The sequence below is a fragment of the Branchiostoma lanceolatum genome, chromosome 4, assembly GCF_035083965.1.
Source record: "Branchiostoma lanceolatum isolate klBraLanc5 chromosome 4, klBraLanc5.hap2, whole genome shotgun sequence".
Classification (NCBI taxonomy): Eukaryota; Metazoa; Chordata; class Leptocardii; order Amphioxiformes; family Branchiostomatidae; genus Branchiostoma; species Branchiostoma lanceolatum.
The window spans coordinates 24,990,155-25,013,013 of NC_089725.1; the positions used below are offsets into that span (position 1 = coordinate 24,990,155).

A 22,859-nucleotide genomic window follows, 5' to 3' on the forward strand; every position below is an offset into this window, starting at 1 on the left:
TTACTACAGCACTGTTCATTTTATTACTCACTTTAAATCAACATAAATATATACAAAAACCTTCCTCTGCACAAAAAATCAGTTCTGACATATATCAGACTTAAAGTCTAACCACACGCCAACTAATTAGTTCAATTACAAAAATCTAAAGCATACTTACTATACTCCTGTGCTAATAAATATTTGTCATCGCTTTTAAATGTTTTGAAACAAATTTTCATCTATGTAACAAAATTATACAGTCTGAAATCAATTTGTAGGCAACTAATGTATACATGTACATTTCAATTCTAAGAAAAATTCTGGCTAAACTAAACAAAGATTATCTTTCAGTGGTACACTCCAAGCTAGACTAAAAATCTACATGAGTCGTCTACACTACACAATTGTGTGTTCAATTTGGACAAGGCACCCAATATTTCTGTTTCAGTAATCATAAAAGAAATGCATTTTTGTACTCACAGATTTTTTTGTGTGAGCATGATTTTTCATTTATCTGTTCCAAGATGCTAACTGGCAACAATGACATGTGTCTGGTAGGATAATGAACATAAATGCACAAAGTAACAGAGGATTAACTAACATTAAACTCTCCTTTCTGTTATCTGTAATGTGCATGTATCACCATGCTGTAGATATATACTATTTATATTCCTGCAATAAAAGATATCAAAATATTTACCTCAAGGTAGAAAGTAAGGCATACCGAAATTCATATACAAAGGGTGTGCAATGTTACCTTAACTCTCATATTTACACTTTTAATTCTCATCAAAAGACAGTTTCACAGCTCCATATGCTTCTTTGTACTGTTAATTCACTAAAGTTTGCAGCACTTGGATATTGAGGCATGGTGAAAATCAAGAGTTTGTCGCGTCTTTGAGTTCGTGATTGAGTTGACACAACCAAAATATTGCAATGCAAGACACAGCACATGTGTGCTGTGTGATGAGTTCACTGCAAAAACCACGAACACAAAACCGCAGCGAACACTTCATGATTTACACTGTAGTTGCTTTGGAGAGCCTTCATCAGTTTCACTAACACTCCACTTGCTCAGCTTGAGTAGCTGTAGCTCCGCCCTCCATGTCATTCACCTTCTCGGCTTCTTGCTGATTGGCTCTTGTTCTCTCAGCCTCTGCCTCCCTTTCTGCTTCCTCCTGCTCCTCTTTGTCCTAACAGATTGTCAAGGGACAATAATTATATTACCTACTTACACTGAGAATGAGAGAGGATATCTACAGCAAGGACAGTAAAAAAAAGATGTGTAGGGATAGGAAGCAAAATGGCTTCATGGATTAAAAAAATAAAGGACAAACATACATAAACATTTCTATCTACATGTACCTTTCAAAACTAAAAAAAAATTGACGTTTGCAAAAGTACTTGCATTTCATTTTGAAGGGAATTATTCCATACCAGGCAAACATGTGTATAACAGGGTATGCTAAGAACACTTTGCTATTGTTATGATAGACAGACATGTTCACTCTAGTGTTAGCAATACTGACCTGTCTCTTCATCCTCTCATACTCATCTATAGCATACTGGTACTTGGGACTGGTGATGCCGAAAAACCAGGCCAGCTTTTCACCCAGGAAGTCACAAGCTACAGGAAATAAAAAAATAAGAAAGATGTCAGATAGTACCAGGGAGGAAGGATTCTTATCAGTATTCTGGTGATGAGAAAGCTAGGAATATATCTTGATAGTCAACATTGTGGAAGACATCATAGATCAAGATTTGAAGTCCAGATATCTATGTACCATGCAGCAAGCAATATCACTAGAAAACTAACATTGTGAACCTCTACAGTGAATTACTGCATTATCTTGCTGTGTCTTACATAAAATTTATCCTTTTCAAGTCCATGCTTTTTTTATCATAAATATTTTTCTTTAGAAGTCTTACCTGCAAGTCCTCTGCCTGCCATGAAGGTTGTATAAAACCACAAGTATGGGCCCCAGGTCAGAGTTTTCTGAATGGAACAAAAAAAGAAGAATGTAATTTTTGACACTCTTCAGTTCTACAGAACAGTACAACTTAAGAAAGAATATTATTCATCATTTCATGTAAAAAAGACAGCAACTTAACAATTGTTGGTGTACATAGACTAGATGGTGAAAAGAAATTCATTGGTAAAAACTAATTGTTGGATATGCTACATACATACCAGGTCCTTTGGGTTAGATACCAGAAGCATAGAAGAAGAGGAAGCAACAGAATTTTAATTAAAAGTACATTGAATCATCTTTTATCCATTTAGTGGACAGTCTGGATTATATAGTGCTTTTTGAAATACTTAATGTGCCTCATATGGGAAATGTGGGAAGTGATTGTTGTGCCTCATATGGGAAGTGATTGTTGCTTTCACACATCGCCTACAGTCACACAGGGTCGACTGTAGGCTCATTCTTCAATTGCACATGATGTCACAGTTGTGATTTAGCAATGGGAAGTCAGCCACCTTTGATGAAATTTATTGATGTTTGATGCCTACAAAGTGCACAGCAGATGCTGGCCATGTAGGGAGGAACTCGAAAATAAGATAAAAATTACAAAACTAGCAGACAGAAAAATTTGCCATCATTTTCACTTTTTTGTTGTTGCTTACCATCCAAGATGGTGCTGATTTGTGATGTTATTGCAAATGAAGAATTGTATTCAGACTCTAAAATTCCAACAATCAACGCTAGAACAGACTCATTCAAATACTCTTTTTTCCCTCGCACCATTCCAGAGTGGAACGCCCTGCCTGGCGTGGTTGTTACGACTCCCACCGTTGAGTCTTTCCGCGCCAGGCTGGAGGCCTGCCCGTCTTAGCCTGGGACCTCCTCCCCCCCTACTTTGCCCCTCGCGGGGTTATCTGGGGGCCTTATAAGTTGAAGTTGAAGTATGAAAGGACCTACTACATGACTTACAGGGTCGACTGTCGGCTCGTCCACCTCATCCTCCTCATCCGTGCTGAACTCCTCATAGATCCCATCACTGCAGTGCAGCACACGCCGCGGCTGCTTCTTCTTACGGGCAGGACAGCTGGGCAGGTGCTCATCCAGGCTCACTGTGTGGAACCCCTGGGCGTCATCCTTAAGGTTTAAGAGATACATTGATATATCAAATACTGTGAGTCATGACTAACTCACAACATAAACTTTGTCACAATTCAGGAAAAGTTACAATGTTATGTAATTGTAGTACATCAAAAGCATACAAAGCTAGTGACACAAGTACATGATGTGTGATACTAGTACATGTTTACAATATCTTATAATTCTAAATAGGTAATGTGGCTTTATCACATTTGCTTGCGATTTCGTTTTGGTTGCTTTCTCACAACTTAATCAATATAGATTTTACATCAAGCGGTTATATAACACCGTCCCATATCATATCATCTGGAATGGCTAACCCATCCTTAGCAATACCAGTTTTTGAACAGAAATGTATTGAGTATAGTATCTCAAGAAAAACAACAACCTGACGTCATGACACCCACCATCACCCCATAATTTGTGACACTCATAACTCTTTTCCTTTTCGTAACAAGAACATTTGAATGATATCAATCAACTAACACAAATTTTTCCGTATAAATGAAATCACGTTTTGGTAATGATACTTCACCATTCGTTTGTCCTGAAGTAAAACATCGTCTGTAGCGACAACCGAAACACCTGACGACGCCATCTTGCTTATTTCTAGAGATGACGTCATTCTCATGGGACCCTTTCTCATGTTTTCGTAAAAACGGAGAAGGTTAAACCAAAACAAAAAAATTTCTTATGAAAAATCAAATTCACACTTGTACTATTGTTGTGAATTATGGGGTTTTCTGATATAATTTGGCGTTTTGTTGATGACAACCGTGACTTGACCTTTGAACCGAAAGAATGACGCAATGCCGGCATGATGAGAAATCATCAGGACCAAATTTGATAATCTGTGAGCCATTGTGCCGGGCACAGCAGGTGTGGACGGGTAGCCAGCCAGTTGTTTGGTAAATACGGTAACCAAAGACACCCAATGTACATTCAGAAGCGATATTAGTTGTTCCTGAGGTGAGAAAACCGGCAATGTGACCTTAGGGACAGGAACGTCGACCGTTGAACCGGTAAGATGACATGTTCTGTTGTGATCGGATGATATTGCCGCAGTGTGCAGTGTGTTTCCTCAAATTATGATCTTTGTTCTTGCCCTTAAAAGGCTCTTTGTTCAACTGCCTTTGCTGATCACTGTTTTGGTGATGTCTGTTGTTGTCCTTGATCTGAGCGTATCCCAGAGATTTATCTGATTAAGTCGATAACCCTTTGACCTTATTTTTGTTCAGAACAAACACTTTTGAGAGTAACATAATATAACATAAACCTGACAAAAATTTGCAACTGCAAGAACATTACTGTAGTCTCAAAAACGGAATATGCTATGAAACAAGGGTGTAACAAGACCCCGTAGCATGTTTATTAGAAACAATGACTGCATGTGAAAAACAATCCCCCATGTCCCCGATCAAAGGTCATCATTTCTCCTCAAGTGTTTTCAGTTAACTTATATGATGGTTTGAGTCAGCAGTTTGCTGATCAAATAAAAATACTGTAAATCCTCAAATGTTCGTAGTGTTTGATTTTCGCTGTTTCTGTAATGACCTCTCCATCGTGAATTCAGGACACCGCGAATATCTGTCTCAAAAGCATTATCAGTTCAGCATACGACAGAATTGTTTCAACCACAAAGTTAAGACATCTCGAAAACCTCCTTCCCCCTCCTATGATGAAAATAAGTCCACGCAAAAATAAATGAATTTACAGTAAAACTGTTGTGTTGATCCCCATTAGACTTAAACTTTAGGACTCAGGGAGAAGAGAAGATGGCCAGTGGTTTACTGAAGGGAGCTGTCCTGCTGTTTGTGTCTGTGCTGTCCTGGCTGTGTGTTTACATGAAGGGGAGGTACACAGTAGATGTGAGGAGCCTGCCACAGCACCCACGGTCACACCAACCTCCTTATCCTGGGGGGACGGCAGACAACTTATTATGGTTCCTTCAGGTAACGTCTAGATCTAGTAACATAATTCCTCCAGGTCACATGTATCCACCACCCTGAGAAATGCCTCAGAGCTGCAACAGTAGTGCATTGTTACATCATGGCACTTTTGAGGGCTATTTTTCAGATCTCCTTCCCAGCAGGTTTATCGAAAATGATTTAAATTTTGGTTTGAAATTGATAAAAGTGCACTAGACAGCTGAAAGTGTGTCCTTTGCTGGTCACCTTAGGTAGCTTTTTGTCTCTGTTGCAGAGGAAGAAAGGACCTCTGATGAACATATGGAGGTTATTCTGGTCATAACAGCTCAGACATAGATTTGACCTTTATGATGTCCACTGGATTCATGGACAATTATCTTTGGCATGTTGTCCGGGGTTCTGTGTCACGTATAACCTTACAGTCACTGATTTACATTCTGCACTTGACAAGCTCAGGGGGTCCCAGGGTACTGTATCATGGAGCGGTATCAAATCTATTACTGAGTATGTCTTACTAGACCAAACAGTATCTTGTATCTCATTTCTGCATGTATATACTTTGATCTCTGGAAGATGTCTTTCATAATCATAGTGAAACACAATAGACAAGTAGCAGGATCGAACTCGGGGCTGCCTGCACACAAACCGCACGCACTAACCGCTAGGCTAAAAGGTCCGGACCAATTAGACTGATCAGTTAGTGACGCTTGAACCCCACTGTTACAATTGGGTAGTTTTCCTGTTGATGATTGCTATAGATATATATATATATATATACTATGTACCTTATGTATGGTTCAGCTAATGAGTATGGTAATAGAGAGTAATGTCTATAAATGGTACAATTTACATCTACCTTATTGGATAAGCCTCTGTGCCAGCTGTCACTCCCTTGAGGGCCAGAATTTTTGCATATTAGCAAACAGCAATCACGGTTAAACATATGTAATTCTAGTGTAAATGTACTCGTAGACAAACAGAAAAGTGAATCATGAATATGAGATTTGTTTTCTAACTCGTTTCCCTGTGCAGGTGTCAGACATCCACATCAGCAGGTTCTACGACCCACAGAGAGTGACAGACTTTAAGCAGTTCTGTACAGAGAATGTGGACGTCTTTAAACCACCAATGGTTCTGGTGACCGGTAAGTTTTGCTTGTAGAAATTTATAAACCTCTTTTTTTTATTGTTGCTTCAGACTTTTTGTCCGGATGAAATCACCTAGTGCCCCTCTGGATAAGTTTCCTGGGAAATTAGTATTGGACACTCACAGCATCTGAATTTATGTACAGATCTGAGTAAACAATGAATAATTGCTATTGATAGTTGCTGATGATAAAGTTTTCTCCTACCCAGTTATCTTGTAATCTTTTTTTCAATCGGCATATTTAATCTACAGTGTATCGGTAAAGATCTCTATGATTCTTGAAACTTTCAGGGGAGTTTTATTTTCAGGGTTTTGACGGTGGTCTCTCCAGTACGAATTCATGACACTACGAACACATGCCTCCTTTGTATGACTACTGAATTGTTTCAACCACAAACACTGCAAAAGGCTTCTTTTCCCTCCTACTGCAAAATAAAACCAGTACAAAAGTAAAGAAATTTACAGTATCTGTATAAGTGATGATCTATCCCAAACCTCTTTTGTGTGCCTTGTGCAGGTGATTTGACAGATGCTAAGACGATAGACCGGGGAGGGTCCATGCAGTATGAGGTGGAGTGGAGGACGTACTATGGTGTGCTGAAGGAGACTAACGTTATGGAGAGGACACTGTGGATGGACATCAGAGGCAACCATGGTGAGTTAGGAACTGTAATCACATCAACAAGGGATGTGTTTCAGATTTAGGCTAAAAGGCTGTGACAGAACCAACCGCCAACAAGGATCTAATACAGCATCTTTGGTAACAAGACAGCTGAATTTTTTAGACGAATACACAGCTATCACAAGCATGCCCCAAGTTTGTGATCGTATGATGACGATGAATGTGACCAGGCCCTTACAAGTTTATTTAAGTCAACAGTACTTTGATGTATCAGCAAGCCCATAATGTTGACCACTGCTTTCGTGCCTTCCAGATGCCTTTGATATCCCTGCACTGCACAGCAATAGAAACTTCTTCAGGTATGTGATTGGTTGGTTGGAAAACATTTAGGTGATCTAAAATGGAGATATCTACTCAGAAAAGAACAGCATCAACAGTACACTCATTAATACTGAAAACTTTCTGTTCAACTCTAATGCTCAAACTTCTCTCTACAGTTAGCAGTGCCAGTGAATATATTTACAGGTATAAAGAGAACAAAGCAAAGAAATTTCAATAAGTAACTATTATAATTTTAAAAAATAGGAACTTATTAGCTTCTTCATAGAACTGCTACCACATACTACGCCAGCTACCATGACCACACATTAGGTACCTATTGTTCTTAGCCTTAAAACACAGTTGAGTATTTTTTTTCCAAACTTTCCTTTTGCAGACAGTACTCCTCCATGGGGCAGACAGGAAAGATATCGTACCACCACGCCCACAAGACTCCATTTGGAACCTACTCCTTTGTGGCATTAGACGCCTGCCTCAACCCCGGGCCCAGGAGACCCTTCAACTTCTTTGGCTATCTCAATGAGGTCTGGTGCATTGTCTTTGTTATGAGATTACGGGATAAGATACATACTGCTCAAATGAGCCTACATCAGAAAAAGAGTCAGGGCTGCAAATACTTCACTCTCTTGATAAAAAGCTAGTTGTCTATTTTCTGCAATACTAAACTACGCACAAAAAGTTCGGAAACTTAACTTTGGTCGATCATATTTCCGTTATTTTTTTACCAATTTCAATATATTACATATCATTTAAAAGCCTATTTGATTTCCTTTCCCATGATACCAAACTTATTGTGATTGCAAGTTCATGAAACGAGCATCAGGCCTGCTAAAGTGAGTGAGTCGAAGAAATAAAGTGCCCAGATTACCTTACTATAGTCAAACATGCTATTCCGTACATATTCTTCTGTTGATATTGACTTCTGTACGAGAGTATTGTGAAAAATCAACAAGAATAAACAAGACATATTCATGAAAGCTAAGTTTATTCTTTATCAAAACCAACAATCTGTGTCTTAGTAACGGGTTAGCAAGGAGTCTTAGTAACGGGTGATCCAGCCACGCGCTGTTACTACAGCACGGCACCTCCCCCTCATACTCGTCACCAGTCGCGCAATGCGATGCTGTGGGATAGCGTCCCATTCCTCGACCAGCAGTCGTCCTAGGTCAGCCACCGTGTCTTGCACGGACAGCTCGCCCAAGCTGCTCCCATAGATGTTCGATGGGGTTCGGGTCCGGGCTCTTAGAGGGCCACTCCATCCTCTCTACACCTGCATGCTGGAGATGGTCGGCGATGATCCCTGCCCGGTGTGGGCGGGCGTTATCATCTTGCAGCAAGGCATTCGGCCCCATGTTATGGAGGAAAGGGATGGCCACCGGATCAAGTATTGTGTCACGATATCTTTCTGCATTGAGGGTTCCTGGTACAAGTCTTGTCTTTCCCCTTGAGTTTATGCCTCCCCATACCCCAATGTTTGTTGTGAAACAATAACAAAAAATAACACCTGTGGATGACGATACCGTTGCAGGACGCAGGTGTTTATGTGGTGTTAACAATTGTTTCTTCGATGTGCTAAAAATAACCTTGGATGTTCTGTTTGCTAGAAATAACCTTCGATGGTCTGTGTTCTAAAAATAACCTTAGAACCTGAGGAAACAATATATTGAATCATCATCCGCGCCCATACCGATAGGATGTCACAGCGCGCGTATGACACCAACAGGGAATTTTGGGCACTTTTTCGCTGTGACCCACTCACGTTATTAGTCCTGGTACTTGTTCCGTGGGTTTTCAATCACAATAAGTTTGGTATCATAGAACAGGGACTCACACAAGCTTTATAATGATATATAATGCATCAAAATCGGTAAAAGACAACGGAGATATGATCAACCAAAGTTAAGTTTCCGAACTTTTTGTGCGTAGTTTAGTATGCAATTCATAGTACAGTGTCTGTATACTATTACTATCAGTATGCCAAACTGCAAGTTGTTGAAATTTGTTTCTGAAATCTTTAGACTTTTTCTGCAAATTTCAACCAGTACACACAGCTTTTCATTGGTCTATTTACACTAGGCACGTGAAACTAAAAGATCACAATGTAGCTTATTTTCGTGCCGCTTTTGAGCACTTTTGACAAGAAATCTGCACGGAAATGTGGTAAACAGTGGCATCAAATGTCAATTTCATAAAGATTACAGCAACTAGAACATTTCAAGTTTTCAAGCCTCATAAAATGCTCTGGGTGCCTTTAACTTTTGACTACCAGTATCTAGGTTCTGAAGGTTGAATATTGTGATGTTCTGTCCTCAGTCTTCCCTAGCCTCCCTGCAGAGCCTTGCCGATGAGACAGTCCACAGCAACATGACCATCTGGATGGGACATCACCCTACTGCTACCATCCTGTCTCCTAACCCAGGCATCAAACATGTCATCAGGTACTGGCAACAACAGCAAACATGTAGCTATGGCCTTCTGGTTGCTTAACTGGGAATCTTCGTGATAAGCAGCTTGATTAAAAAAGATAATCAATTGTTTACTCTATGGCTCTCTTCCAGGCCCTTAAGATTATCATTACAAAACTCAGCTTGACTTCATCATCATCATCGTTACCCCCATATGACTCCATCAGAGGCAAAGTAGGAGGGAGTTGAGGTCCCGGATTAGGGTGGACAGGCCTCCAGCCTGGCAGGGAATAACTTGTTATCTTAATAACATTCTAGACATAGAATTTTAATATGATTTACTCATATACACTACCAGAATTACTGTCATCTTGATGTTTGTCTCAAGGCAACAACTAATAAAACAACTTTGTGTCAATGACATATTTTCGAGATACACCGCTTGCTCTTGGAATACATGTTGTAATGGAGGACTCACTAATGCTGTGTTTTCCCCAGGAATGGGATAGCTTACCTGTGTGGTCACCTGCATGACCTGGGCGGCCTGTTCCCTGTCATGTACTCCATGCAGGACGGGGGGACACTAGAGCTGGAGCTGTCTGATTGGATGAACAACAGGAGGTCAGCTCCAATTTCATTGTTTATCACAGAAAATACATGTACATACATTTGTAGTATGAGGGTGTCATTGTTTCAATGTCTTCAAATTTGTAGCTTAATCTTTCCCTGCTGCCTAAACCCATAACCAAAAGAGTAACCAAACAGCTATTTCAATGTGCTAAAAGTTAAGACTAACTAAAATTGAAGGATTGGATAGGATTGTGACAAGTGCAGGTTTGTCTGTTGACCCAAACTGACGAAAGTCATAGTTTCAAAAGTCTTCAACTTTTGAAATGTACAATAGATCTAATGGGAGGAAGAATAGTTACTTTTAGACTTACAATTGCTGACACACTGCCTGCTTTGGTCTTGGCTACATGATAGATTCCTTACTGATGTTTAGTTTTCTACTATAAAAACAATTTGTAGGAGAACTTCCAAATTGAGACAAAAGATCACAGTGTCATGTCGTTATTCCATAATTTCTATGTAGGTATCGCCTGCTGGCTGCTGACCATGACATGCTGTCATTCGTTGATGTGAAACTCGGGGAGTGGCCGGTGGTCCTGGTGACCAACCCAAAACATGCCATGTTTGCAACACCTTCCCATGAACCTCTGGGGAGGATACGACATTCTACCCACATCAGGTTAGTGATGTCATCCTGGTAACCCTGTGTGATATACATGTGTCAGGGTAGAGATTCAAGTTTTACAGAATCGCTGATTTTTCCAGTAGAGATCCGGATCAGAAGCTGTAAATTGAAAGACATTCCCTTGAAAGATATTCAGAACTTTTCAACTTTAGTTTTGTCTGTTTGTGTGTTTTATTCTTCATTAGTGCCAGTCACTGTGTCACATAAAGAACCACTATTCTACCTGGAGTCCACTTACATAATGATAAAATGAAATGTAAATAACTAGTATACAATTGGTAAACAGAAAATCATACAAAATCAAATATAGTGAAACTTAAAAGTGAGCGGGAGAAGTCAGAGGTCAACATAAGATAACAGAAACATAATCTGGGTATTGTATGCAAAGAAATTCTTTAGATCATTGGGTTGGCTTGAGATTTAGAATTTGTAAATTTGAGACCATCCTAAGACATTCTTAGTATCCTGATCAGACTCTCAGTTGTCAGGCTCCTGATTGGGATCTCTGCCAGTAGAATCGGCAGTATATTATCATATGTAGACCACATATGTAGACAGGCTGTCTTTACATTGTTACAGACTGCCATTGAGGAAGGGAGCCTGTTTTGAAAATTGTACAGCCAATCACACAGAATGGCTGATCTGTGTCCTTTTTTAATGGGACAGTTGATGTTAGATACATTTAAACCAAACTATGATGTCTCTTGCCATCCTCTAGGGTGCTGGCATTTTCCCCAGATCCCATAGAGAAGGTGGTAGTGTGGCTGGATGGTGTGAGGTTCTGTGAGGGCAGTCATGTGGAGGGACCGCTATTCACCTGTCCCTGGAACCCTGCAGACTATGGAACAGGCCTGCACACCATTGCTGTGGATGTCTCTGTGAGTTTTGGGTGTTGAAAAGGAACATGTTGTTTACATGGAACACAACTTTTAAAATGTTTAGATCATTGCGGAAGAGTGCTTTATCTGCACATTCATATGCCATTTTGTATAGAATAGTTATGAGTAAAATTTCTGCAAAGCATCACATGTGCATAATAGCTGGCACATACGCAAAATTAAATCATTGATATGCAATCATAAAGCTCACAATATTACATAATGTAGTGAAAGGGTCCAAAAACCTTTTAGAAATGTATTCATGTAGTCCTATGATTACATTACATTTATACTATCAAATGGCAAAGACCTTTTTACTGAATACTAATTTTCCCATATAGGACAGTAAAGGCCGTACCCAGCGCCAGGAGCACCCCTTCTCAGTAGACGGCAGCCGAACCAACATCTCCTTTGTCCAAACAGTCATCCTGCAGACGGACTGGCTGGTGCTGGTGGGTTTCCTCAGACTTTCAGAGGACGTATCATTTGTTCGAAAATTAGTGATTTTTTCACCAAATCATCACAATCCAGTGTTCTCGCCAGCGCCCGTCCTCCCGTCATTTGACGGGTTTTTGTCGCTCATGACGGACAAAATTTTTGCCCAACCCGTCATTTTTAATGGACAAAAATAGGTGTGTAAAGAAATTTAGACAGAGTTTAGAATTTTGCAAAAACTCCAGAGGATCACCGGAAAATCGCGACGAGGGCGATCTAGATCATTTCTAATGCCCGTCGGCGACAACCCTAGCCACACAAAGAGCGCCGTGGTGGATACTAGTATTTGGTGGCCGCCGAAAACTCGGCGTCATGCGCCGCCCTCCCCACAGTTTTGGCTGGTCGCATCGGGCTGACGTTTATTTCTGTTTTGTCCCTCTCGGTTCACCGTCAGTTATTGTTATCAAAGAAGCCTAAAATTCAGAAATATTCCTATAGCTATCAGGCATTCTGTAATCTGTAAAACATTATTAAAGTTTCAAGCCGCGGCGGCTGAGTTGCATGCGCTTTCTACCCGTAAGAAATGGTAAACAGGCTTCAGATATTCTATTCCACCAATCACAGTGCGTCGTCTCCGTCGCGTCAAGAAATACCGACCAATGACATGCGAGTCTCGCTACTCGCGTGATTTCAGCTAAGCGTGAATTTGCGAGATGTTAGAGGAATGGCGGGGATCGCAAGGATCGCACGACGAAGCGGCTGTTTGAAGGCTTGAATCGACAACTTTTGAAGACATTCAGTGCAGTTACCGGAGAAATTAACTGTGGAAAACATCCATGGGAGAAAAAAATGGACGTCTTTATGGCGTTCTTTCTCAAAGTAGGGTGTCAAATTTCTCATTATGTTCAATAAATACAGGGAGCATACGGGACAAGTGTTGAAAAATTTTAATTTTGCCGACTTATTCTGTGTGTATTTTTTGTAGGACGTAGATACGTAATAAAGTTTTGTTGCGCTAAATTTTCTTTTCTTTGCCGATTGTATACAACATAGAAGTGTAGCTTGTGTGTGAAGTTGTGAACATTCGATCTTACCGCGATGATCGACGGCACGCCTCCCCCCAAAATTAAGCCTGAAACCCTTGTGTAATTTTTCACCGAAAGAGATGTCATTAAACTAAGCTTATTCTACCAAGAAATTTGCCCCTCAAAATGCAGGAAATAGCGTTTCAGAGGGTCTAGATTCCAAAATTTTCCGGGGGAAAATACCCCCGGACCCCCCTAGGATGGTCACGCCTCCGGCGCGACGCCTCGCGCCTTCGCCGCTCGATATGTTCTTCCCGAAAGGAAAATTGAAATGACGGGTAAAAATTTCAGGCTGGCGAGAACACTGTCACAATCAGTCTTTTTTTTTACATGAAAACAGATTTGTTGAGGAATTGAGTGATACAGCATTGTCCCAGTATGAAGATGTTGGTATTAAGGTACTTTGAACACAACTAGTACACATTATCTGCCAATGGTTTGGTAGCCCTTCTACATGTAGCTATCTGTTACCTTCCTCGGGGTGAAGGAAAAGTAGTGATTTACCAACCTGATGAAACGATTCATTTGATGTAGTACACTGTAGTTTCATGTAGTATAACTGTCTTTTCATTCGATGAACTGTGCGCCCGTTATTTCAAATCCAGTTGCATGGTCGTAATTCCGGTCACCTATGCGACCATTTCAGTCGCAGTCATGAGCTGCCTTGCCTATACACCGAAAGATGTCGGAAGGGTTTTAACTTATCCTTTGTTCCAGATGAAGGTTGTGTTCCTGCTGGTGTTCACTGCCGGTGTCCTGTCCCTGCCCGTCCTGCGCTACTCCAGCCCTGCCCTGCCTCCAGGTGGGTCCAGCCTGGACAGTGCTGGTGGTGCCGGCTGTGGTAATAAGGGTTCCCCCTCATTCATGTCTCTACATCCTCTCCCGAATCACCCAGCCTGATATCCATCCTATTCTAGCTGCAGTCCGCTCCTTTGACTGTTACCCTGCTGAAAAGTCTGGCACCTGTTAATAGCAATTGGCATTCACTTATTCAGCCTGCAGGGCTGTCTCCAGCTTTAGATTTTTTCCCATCCCATTCATTGTTTGGAAGCCCATGTTGTTAATTTTTTCTGTTAAATCTGTCATTTTAAGTTTACGAAAATATATTTTCATCAATTTCATTTCAAGATTTTGGGATGGATGAGGGGACATTTTTTTCTGTCCCAACAAGCAAATTTCCAAGCAAAAATGGCAACAGGGTTCAAACAGGCATCAGAAGTTTGATCCCTGCTTCTGAAAATGTTATTTTATGCCCAAAATAATCAAGGATGTAAGGGCCAAATGTGTAAATGAGGACATGTGCCAGACTATTCTGTTGGAAAGCAATCAGAGGAACAAGCCAGAGCTAGAAAAGTTTAGATATCAGGCTAAAATCACCCTCGAATCATCCTTAATTCCCAAGTCCTCACTTTACTAACTCACTCTCTCTATAATCATTTCTATTCATAGAACATTTTCATTTATTTTTTCTCCATCTGCCTATAGATCTTTAAACATTAGATCATTTAAAAGAAATAGATAATGATTATTCTGTGACCTCAGTTCGAATCTGTTTTTTTTACTGAACACCATCAGGCTTTTCTCGTTTACTGGAGTTACTGGGAATATCGACATGGTGTCGCATGATGATGAATGAAGGTAATATATAATCACCTCGAATCAATAAGACTTGATACATAGATTCATACATCTAATATAATTTCTATGACATATTTCTATAAATATAAATCCTTGTTAACTGAAGATTGTGAAAGCCATGAAATTAGTTGACTTGAATCAGTTATCTGTTTTAATGTCTTAATGGGATGTAATGTCTCCTAACCTCTCTGCTTTAAATGTAGCAAAATTTGTTTCTTAGTTGTAAACTAAAGCTCCCTTTTTTCCAGGTGCGTACCCACGGCAGTTTGTACACAAGTGGCTGTCCCGGCTGTCCTTGCTGACTAAGGTGGACCAGCTCTACTACCCGCTCTTCTGCTTCGGCGTCTACATTCCTTTTGGTGGGTCTCAAATAAGAGTATTTTCAAGCACTGCTACTAGGCTGTATGAACAGTATGTGTGTATGAATGTGAAAGATATTTCAATGCCTCAGGTTTGGTATGTCTTTCACTAATTTTGACCCAATGAGAGAGTTGATTGGATTTTATGCAGCACAAATAAGGACAATGTTTTTGGCGATAACCAGATTTGATTAGAAGAAAATTGCAATTCATACAGATCGTACATGCTGATTTTGAATGACAATTTTTTGCAGCATGGCATCACTGTAATACAGTAGTACCAACAGCATTTGATTAAGATGATTTCTTACCCTATCGAGTCATGATTCCAGAATTTTGCTTGCAGAGTGGCACAGAGTGAGTGGATATATCTGCACAGTTGTGTTACCTTATCCAGTCTTCCTGCTTCAAATGACTTTATGTTTCTTGCATGTCTTTGCTTTATCAGGCCCATGGTTTTATGGAGAACTGATCCAAGGGCACTCCGGTGCACTCTTCATGCACGGGATCTACATAGCCGGCGGCTACGTACCAGGACTCTGGTCACATGCCTATGCTACGCTACAGGTTAGGAATACGGTGAAGGATTTATTTGTCAATGCTCTCTTTCTGTCTCTGCTGTCTTAGGCCCTTGGTATGTTGGAGAACTGATCAGAGGGCACTACGGTGCACTCTTCATGCATGGGACGTACATAGCCGGTGGCTACCTGCCGGGGCTAAAAACGTATGCCTTTGCCTCCGTACAGGTAAGAGACTTTGTTGAGGATGTCATGAATTTCATCTACTATTTATTCCATTTGGTTAATCAACACTGGGTATGGACTATGGACTCGAGCATGTTTAATTGTGGGGACAGTGACCACAACACAAACACACTCATACATTTATTGTAGTGTCTCTCTCACTTTCTCACTCTCACACACACTCTCTCTCTCACTCACACACGCACACAACGCATGCACACATGCACACACATGCACACACATGCATGCACACACACACATGATGATAGAGTAAACAAGTACACTACCTGTAATGTCTTTTCTATGCATTTGCTTCCAGATTGCCCTTTTCCATGTGCCATTGACAATCTACCTTGCCATGTTGCTGGATAACCACTTATGGCACCTCAACCATAAAAACGACCAAGCCTCCAACAACCATGCCAAACCGAGATACAAGCTCTATCGACAGCTCATTGGGCTGCTGCGACTTCATGGGTTTGGGGCCTTTTTTCTCATCTGGCAGTTGTATTCCAGCTACTGGGTCCTGGTTGCATATGGAACCATGTCGTTCCTAATATGTCCTCTACGTACGTGGTCCCTCCTTCTCGCTGCCTGGCTGATTTATAAGGTACGAACGTTGCCAAAGGAGAAAGTCGCACACCTTATTAGATGATGCACACTACATATCTCAGGGTTTTAAGTTTGAATTTTACGTGCATTATTTTAGCTGTGCAGTTGGGATGAGATAAGTTGCAAAGTTGCAATGATATGTGTGAAATTTGGTACAATGTACTATTATGTACTTATGAAATCCAACTAATGTAGTCAATATGCAGTACTTACCAAATCAAGGTGTGTATGATAGATGCCAACACAGGTAAATGTGGTGCATTACTGTGGGTTATCTGTGTTTCTACATGTATTACAGTACCTTCTCATATTGTAACTAAAGGTATACATACATGGATTCCAACATGAAATTTGGTGATGACACCGTGTTGTATTTCATTTATGTCATACCGGCGCAACCGGCACGCTCAAAATGCATTCAAAATATTCTATGGAAGCCCGTGTGATACAAGGCTAGAACCTCATGTGATACGGATAGTTATCACACGGTCTGGAACACCCATATCAGGCCCAGGTATGACATATTAAATACATGTAGGCCAACTGTTGAACAATTTTATTGAAGAGGCAGTCCTAGAAGACATATTTGTGTAATGTGATGATGTATGGGGAATGGATGTTACATTACTGATAAAAGGTTCAAATGTTTCAATACTTTTCTTGCCACAAGCCTCACTAAATAGCTACTTAAAAGCCACAGTGTACCAAAATGCATGTATGTTAGATATGGTAGGTACTTAGTGTTAAAGAACTGTTAGTTTGTGTTGAATATAGTATCTAAATCTTTGAGAAGTACATGAAGTTACAATAGGATAAATTATTGATGTTGTCTTTGCAGTTTTAATGTCTTGTGAACTTGCCATACTAGGGTTGTCCCTAGCTCCTGTCAGTTGGTAAAAATTGATGTTGGGTGATAGGTTGTAACAAGATTTGCCTATAGAACATTATCCACATTGGCTAGCCGTGAAACTGGCTTTTTTGTTTATTTTCAATGAAACATCACAAAAAGCCTATTAAAGTTCACTTCTTTGAAGTCTAGGTAGGTGACAAGCTGAAATGTAGAATTGTGGAACGAAGTGCAGGGAATAGATGTATACAAATGTTTTTGTTGTTGTATACAAATGTTGATACACATGTACATGTATACATGTATAGTCATCATTCCTACCCAGTCCTAATTTGACTGGTCACTTTGGTCAGTAAGAGATCTAGATGTCTGATGTGAAAGCCAGGGTGTAATATTTACATGGGCAAATACAAGCCAAGCCTGTTTCATTGAAAGGAGGTTCAGCCAAGTTCAGATTTGGTTGGTTGACTGCAATATGTGTCAAAGCCATTGTTGTCTTGTGGATGTACTTGTATATTTGTCGTGGAATTGAAAGTATCTGTATCTGTATATAGTATGAAAATGAGAGCACAGTATTGCCACACAATCTTTTGAGTATGGTGCACAAGTCAGGAATGTGTTTATCAACTGTAATTTGGTGTAACTATTTATCCATTTTTGCGGTGTCCTGTATCAGATTTCCTCATCAATTAAAGCAAATTTCAACAACACTGCAATTGTATTTTCTGTGACCTGTTGTGTGTACTTGATCAAATCAAATTATCAAACCTTAGTGCATGCATTTGCAAACTGTCCTGACAGAGTCAACACTTCTTAGAAAGACATGACAAAGAACTGTTTATTCACACATTTATGCAAAATAGTCAATGGCATACAGCAAAATTGATTTAGACGACTTAGTTACTTTTGTTTTGCAATGAAAGCAAACTTACTGCATGTATATGATTCTGGCAGGAGATGCCATTGCTATTTTTGAAAGGTCAAGAACAAGTGACACATATTGTGGTATGTGTAGTTCCTTTACAAAATCTGAGGGTTTGCTGTTCTTTTTTAAGAGTTAGACAATGGACCTAAACCTTTGATCTGCAACATTTACAGTATTCATTCTTTTGATAAAAACCTTGTGTTCTTTTAATCTGAAGAGAGCTGATGAAGTACATTTGAAAGAGGACTAAACTGTGTAGTGTACTAAGAATACTGACTGCTATAGACATACTTTGATTATCGTAACCATACATTGCTGGATATTTGAGTGCACACTACATGCATTTGTAGGTTCTGTGAGAAATCATGGCTTTAGACTGTAACAACTTATTCATTCCCGTCCAACACTAATTACACTATACGAAGCCTGTGAATGACTTGACTGAAGTTACATATAGATGCTGCCTTCATACGGGTCCCACATGTCCTTGGGCAAGTCGTACACGAGGAAGAAGAGGAGCCCAGAGATGAGGGCCAGTACCATGCAGACCCAGGCGATGATGTAGGAGTACCCCCAGTACAGCACGACCCCGCCAGGACCCAGGGTGTCACGGGTGAAGCCGGTGTACAGGGCCGCGGCGATCATGATTAGGAGACCTACGGACAACATAGAAAAACGGCACGTGTTATAAGCAACAAATGTGCAGGTTTTCTTGCTCATTTTGACCTGTAACCTATTATTTCCCCCCCGCAATAACGTGATGATGGGCGGGGGTGGCTATTCCAAGTAATGCCCGCGCCCAACTGAGGCGTGAACTTGAAACCGAAACTTTGCCGTTCAGTTTAGGAGTCAAATTGAGACATTGGAGGGGGAAAATCATAAAAATACTATACGGGCCTTAAAACTAGCAGGTCTGATAGAAATATTCTATTTTCATGATGTGCCCCAACCACGGTCATATATTACCTTAAGATCGAGAAATGTTTAATTTTTCGCAGACACTGAACAGAATGAGAGAAATAAGACATGCATTTACTGTCACTTGGTCATAATCTTCTGGCAAACCGTAAAAGGACTATATGCCGCATATCCTGATCTTATCCGAACGACACAGCATCTCAGTGCATCTCGGTGTTTTACCCTGGAGCTAATAGAAAGTTACCAATGCTATCGGACCCACCTGTGAGAATCATGAGCGCGCCGGCTACTTTGGGTTGGTTGATCTTGTGAGAGATACAGATGAATCCCAGAATGCCCAACACCAGGGCGACGAACGCCGTGAAGATGGAGAACACCATCAGGAACCGGACGGCGTGCAGCCAGCCCTCGCTGCTCGCTGGATCCGAACAGAAGGAAGTTTATTGCGCGATTGTGGGTCTGTCTATCTAGCAGTTCAAATCCTAATTGCTAGAAGGCGCTTACATCCTTCCAGCAGTTGTTTGGTTAGTCGTTTGGCTTTAATCCAAATATGTCCTGTTCATCGTTTCTTGTACTATATCTTTAAATGTGTGTAGAATTAGAGGTTAGAGGAATATTGCGACCACCTCTTCACATTTTCATCCCTTCCTTGTTCAATACGAGTGTCGGAGAAATATTGGACCTCTTTCGTTCCCCTTTTAAAGACGCGGCCCCACGGATCTTGAAATGTAACCGTTAGGCATTAAGAACATTAAAGACCTAATCCCCACTGACGAACGAAGATTATACACATTAGTGACAGCGGATTGTTGTTATGGTGAATAAGCGAGTGCGTTAGTAACGAGCGGATGAGCAATGATAATGGGACCTGGGCGTTTTCTGAATCCGTAACGTTACAACTCACTGAAACGTTCATGCCCTTACTTCTCTCATTGGTGGTCCTCTCTATGTTTCGGCGATGTATAAGAATGGTCACGCGATTTGGCCAGTTCTTGAAAGAGAGCCCCAACAGTACATGCTGTACATGAGAACAGTCCACACTAGGACACTAGTGTGACTCATGGGGTCCAACGATAACACCGTGCTACCATTATGGCCGCGGAATGGTCTACACGCTATCCCGAGCATAAAATATAGTCGAATTTCTAGTGTAAATTGATTTGGGCGTGCCACAAGCTATTCGCCGAGTGGCACACAATCTACCGCTCGGGTACAGGTCAAACAATATTCAAAGAAAACTACTGCACGAAAAACAGACGACTTTTTCTTTACAACTTGAAAATTCACCTCAGGTTTTGTCACGAAAACCCATATAAAGGATTTAACAATTGAGGTCATATGCTCCAAGGGGGAACTACTCCAAAGAATGCCCACACATACAGGACAACCTCACATAAAAGACAAGGACAATAACGAACGGCTGGGGTTCTCTGCTACCCCATGCACACAAAATATGTGAGAGAATCGTAACAACTGCTGGAATAAATGTGTTTCTTGACCTTTCCCAGAGATAAAACAGTAAGGACACGCTAAGCTACAGGACGCCATGATGGTTCCTTTCATTCTTTCTAAACAACAGTGCTTGACCTTGGACATGAAAAACGTGTACAACTGTAGAAAAGATGGGTGACGTACCGATATCCAGCAGCTTACAGCTCCGATAGTACCCCTGGAATCTGCACGATATGAAGATCCCGAAGCTCTCTCTGAAGAAGGTCTCCTCCGTGACTCGCCAGGTGCTGGTGGCGGTGGCGACGACGGTTAAGACCAGGGTGGCGGCCGCTAGCACACAGGCCAGGGCTCGGATCTCCTGCATCCGACAACACAGCACCATTGTGACCCCCTTTCCACTATCTTAGCCCCTCGTATCCTATCCTAGATCGACTGCCCGAGAGTTGTAGACGCAGATTGGAAAGAGCGAAACGACAATGCTAGTTGTATCGATGTTTTTCCCACGATCCGCGCCTCGACATGTAGTTCAACCACTGACGGTTTTCCGCTTGACTTCCCCAGTTGAAGACCAGCCTGCTGCACTGCTACGTACGACCCCGACCTGCCTGTGACTGGTCTGGGCGTTCCCTTAGGCTTAGGTGATTCCACCTCGGGGTCGCCTGGCACGCAAGATTATCCTGCGCTATAGCGCGACTTCAAGCGGATATAATAGCCTGAAGTAATGTTAAAACTACCGTTTATAACACCGAAAATGCGTTAGAACCGCTAAAGCTCTATTATATATATTGCCATTCAAAGGTCACGTACAAGCATGAAAGGTTATCACCTTGATTAGTAAGAGAAAAAGATTATTGATTTATTTTGTAATCATTCTTGACAGACGATAGGGGCAAGCATTCCTATGGTGTCTCCAATGAAAGAAGACGGCTTCCACTCCTACTATAGAATGAAGCGTGGCATTTCTAGAAATACCATGTTATGTACCCTTGACAAATAGCTTCAGCAGTTACCTTTACCCACTTTGCAAGGTAAATGTCAACGGAGGCCCGCTGAGTGTTGGTAAATTTCATCACAAAGAGATATATGCCACCCATTTTCTTTTCTAGCCAAAGCTAGCGGCGCAGCACACTCGTCAAAGGTCCATTCCTTCCCAATCCATTCCAACTTAACACCTCCCCCGGAGGAATGAATTTAGAACAGTCCTGAGCTATTGTGTTCCCGTCAGGTGCCTTAGCCTAAATGGGTCGGTATGCATAATTCATAGATCCTTTGTTGCCAAAATCACGAGAGTTCCTCTGACAGCATTTCTCAATGTATTAAAGGATCTACTATCATTTGCAAAAAAAGGAATGTTGTCTTTAGAATCTGTCTCAATGGAATCGGTAAAACCCGGCTTTAGGGGATTGTGATGTCGAACGTGAGACGAGCAAACAGTCATTGTTGGGAGATCCTAGTGATATGCTTGGGTTCGTAGATGAAATGGGAAATTTACGAACATTAGCAAGACAAACAACAGAAACTCAAGAGTGCAAGTTATGTAAATGCTTGATGAAAAAGACTACGCATTCCTCCGTCTCACATGGGCTTAACTACGAAAACTACCCTTCTTTATAATGTGTATAAAAGATAGTCCACGTAATCGATGGTGATTTGGAACCTACATACTATATTCAGTGAACAATAGACTATTGCCAGGAGAATTGTTTAAGATCAATCTACGTATAAAAAAGCACAAAGGACCGGAATCGATAGATACGATATTCACGAGCGATTATTTCCCTATTTCTACGTTCAAATTGTGCTTTTCAAGCGCACCTTGAGTGGAACAAACTGACGTCTCTGGCGTTATAAAGTGTTTAGAGTCTGTTCAGCACCAAGGACGGTTATTGAGTGTTTGGATGGTGTTAAGCGTCTGGGAGAGGACTGCTCTCATGTGTTTGGATGGTGTCCCCCACTGGGATAAGCTCATTCTAATGTGTGTGGATGGTGTTCAGCACCAAGGACAGGCCTGTTCCGATGTGTTTGGATGATGCTCAGAATCGGCAACATGTCTTTTGTATCTTTGCATGACATTTTATAGTCAGCTGTAGTAACTGGTCTATACTTATGAGTGGGTGCCATCAGCTCAATATGTCAAGTTTTTAAACCGAAATTGTAGCAAATCATGACCGAACAATACGGAG

General features: G+C 41.0%; 3 protein-coding genes across 8 annotated transcripts; 1 reads left to right on the forward strand and 2 right to left on the reverse strand.

Moving 5' to 3' along the window:
- On the reverse strand, positions 1 to 3,753 carry LOC136433604 (protein FAM177A1-like). Its single transcript, XM_066425981.1, has 5 exons — positions 3,625 to 3,753; positions 2,922 to 3,086; positions 1,912 to 1,978; positions 1,512 to 1,609; positions 1 to 1,175 (listed from the first exon to the last, which is right to left on the reverse strand). Exons 1-5 carry the CDS (start codon positions 3,733 to 3,735, stop codon positions 1,041 to 1,043), a joined length of 576 nt encoding a protein of 191 aa, XP_066282078.1. The 5' UTR covers positions 3,736 to 3,753; the 3' UTR covers positions 1 to 1,040.
- A 118-nt stretch (positions 3,754 to 3,871) lies between these two features.
- Positions 3,872 to 18,091, forward strand: LOC136433602 (transmembrane protein 62-like). 6 transcript variants are annotated; one of them, XM_066425972.1, is made up of 16 exons: positions 3,872 to 4,111; positions 4,833 to 5,041; positions 6,050 to 6,161; positions 6,681 to 6,818; positions 7,099 to 7,144; positions 7,501 to 7,648; positions 9,438 to 9,562; positions 10,028 to 10,150; positions 10,623 to 10,778; positions 11,503 to 11,662; positions 12,004 to 12,114; positions 13,900 to 14,023; positions 14,758 to 14,820; positions 15,069 to 15,179; positions 15,628 to 15,746; positions 16,242 to 18,091. In XM_066425972.1, exons 2-16 carry the CDS (start codon positions 4,865 to 4,867, stop codon positions 16,575 to 16,577), a joined length of 2,049 nt encoding a protein of 682 aa, XP_066282069.1. In that variant the 5' UTR covers positions 3,872 to 4,111; positions 4,833 to 4,864; the 3' UTR covers positions 16,578 to 18,091. The 6 variants fall into 6 exon arrangements, with proteins under 6 accessions (XP_066282069.1, XP_066282068.1, XP_066282070.1 ...); XM_066425971.1 differs by lacking the exon at positions 15,628 to 15,746 and adding an exon at positions 15,807 to 15,925 and having other exon boundaries at positions 3,873 to 4,111; XM_066425973.1 differs by lacking the exon at positions 15,628 to 15,746 and adding an exon at positions 15,807 to 15,925 and having other exon boundaries at positions 3,873 to 4,111; positions 13,900 to 13,984.
- Positions 18,092 to 18,201: 110 nt separating this feature from the next.
- Positions 18,202 to 21,310, reverse strand: LOC136433605 (peripheral myelin protein 22-like). The gene is made up of 3 exons (XM_066425982.1): positions 20,860 to 21,310; positions 19,487 to 19,642; positions 18,202 to 18,962 (listed from the first exon to the last, which is right to left on the reverse strand). Exons 1-3 carry the CDS (start codon positions 21,056 to 21,058, stop codon positions 18,754 to 18,756), a joined length of 564 nt encoding a protein of 187 aa, XP_066282079.1. The 5' UTR covers positions 21,059 to 21,310; the 3' UTR covers positions 18,202 to 18,753.
- Between the last annotated feature and the right edge of the window lie 1,549 nt (positions 21,311 to 22,859).

Coding starts and splice junctions, on each gene's coding strand:
- LOC136433604 (XM_066425981.1), bottom strand. CDS start 3,735: ATGAGAAAGGGTCCCATGAGAATGACGTCATCTCTAGAAATAAGCAAG. Junction 3,087..3,624: donor TACTTCAGGACAAACGAATG/GTGAAGTATCAT, acceptor TTAAACCTTAAG/GATGACGCCCAGGGGTTCCA. Junction 1,979..2,921: donor ACGAGCCGACAGTCGACCCT/GTAAGTCATGTA, acceptor TGTTCCATTCAG/AAAACTCTGACCTGGGGCCC.
- LOC136433602 (XM_066425972.1), top strand. CDS start 4,865: ATGGCCAGTGGTTTACTGAAGGGAGCTGTCCTGCTGTTTGTGTCTGTG. Junction 9,563..10,027: donor GGCATCAAACATGTCATCAG/GTACTGGCAACA, acceptor TGTTTTCCCCAG/GAATGGGATAGCTTACCTGT. Junction 14,821..15,068: donor TCGCATGATGATGAATGAAG/GTAATATATAAT, acceptor CCTTTTTTCCAG/GTGCGTACCCACGGCAGTTT.
- LOC136433605 (XM_066425982.1), bottom strand. CDS start 21,058: ATGGTGCTGTGTTGTCGGATGCAGGAGATCCGAGCCCTGGCCTGTGTG. Junction 19,643..20,859: donor CTGTAAGCTGCTGGATATCG/GTACGTCACCCA, acceptor GTTCGGATCCAG/CGAGCAGCGAGGGCTGGCTG. Junction 18,963..19,486: donor CGCGCTCATGATTCTCACAG/GTGGGTCCGATA, acceptor TGTTGTCCGTAG/GTCTCCTAATCATGATCGCC.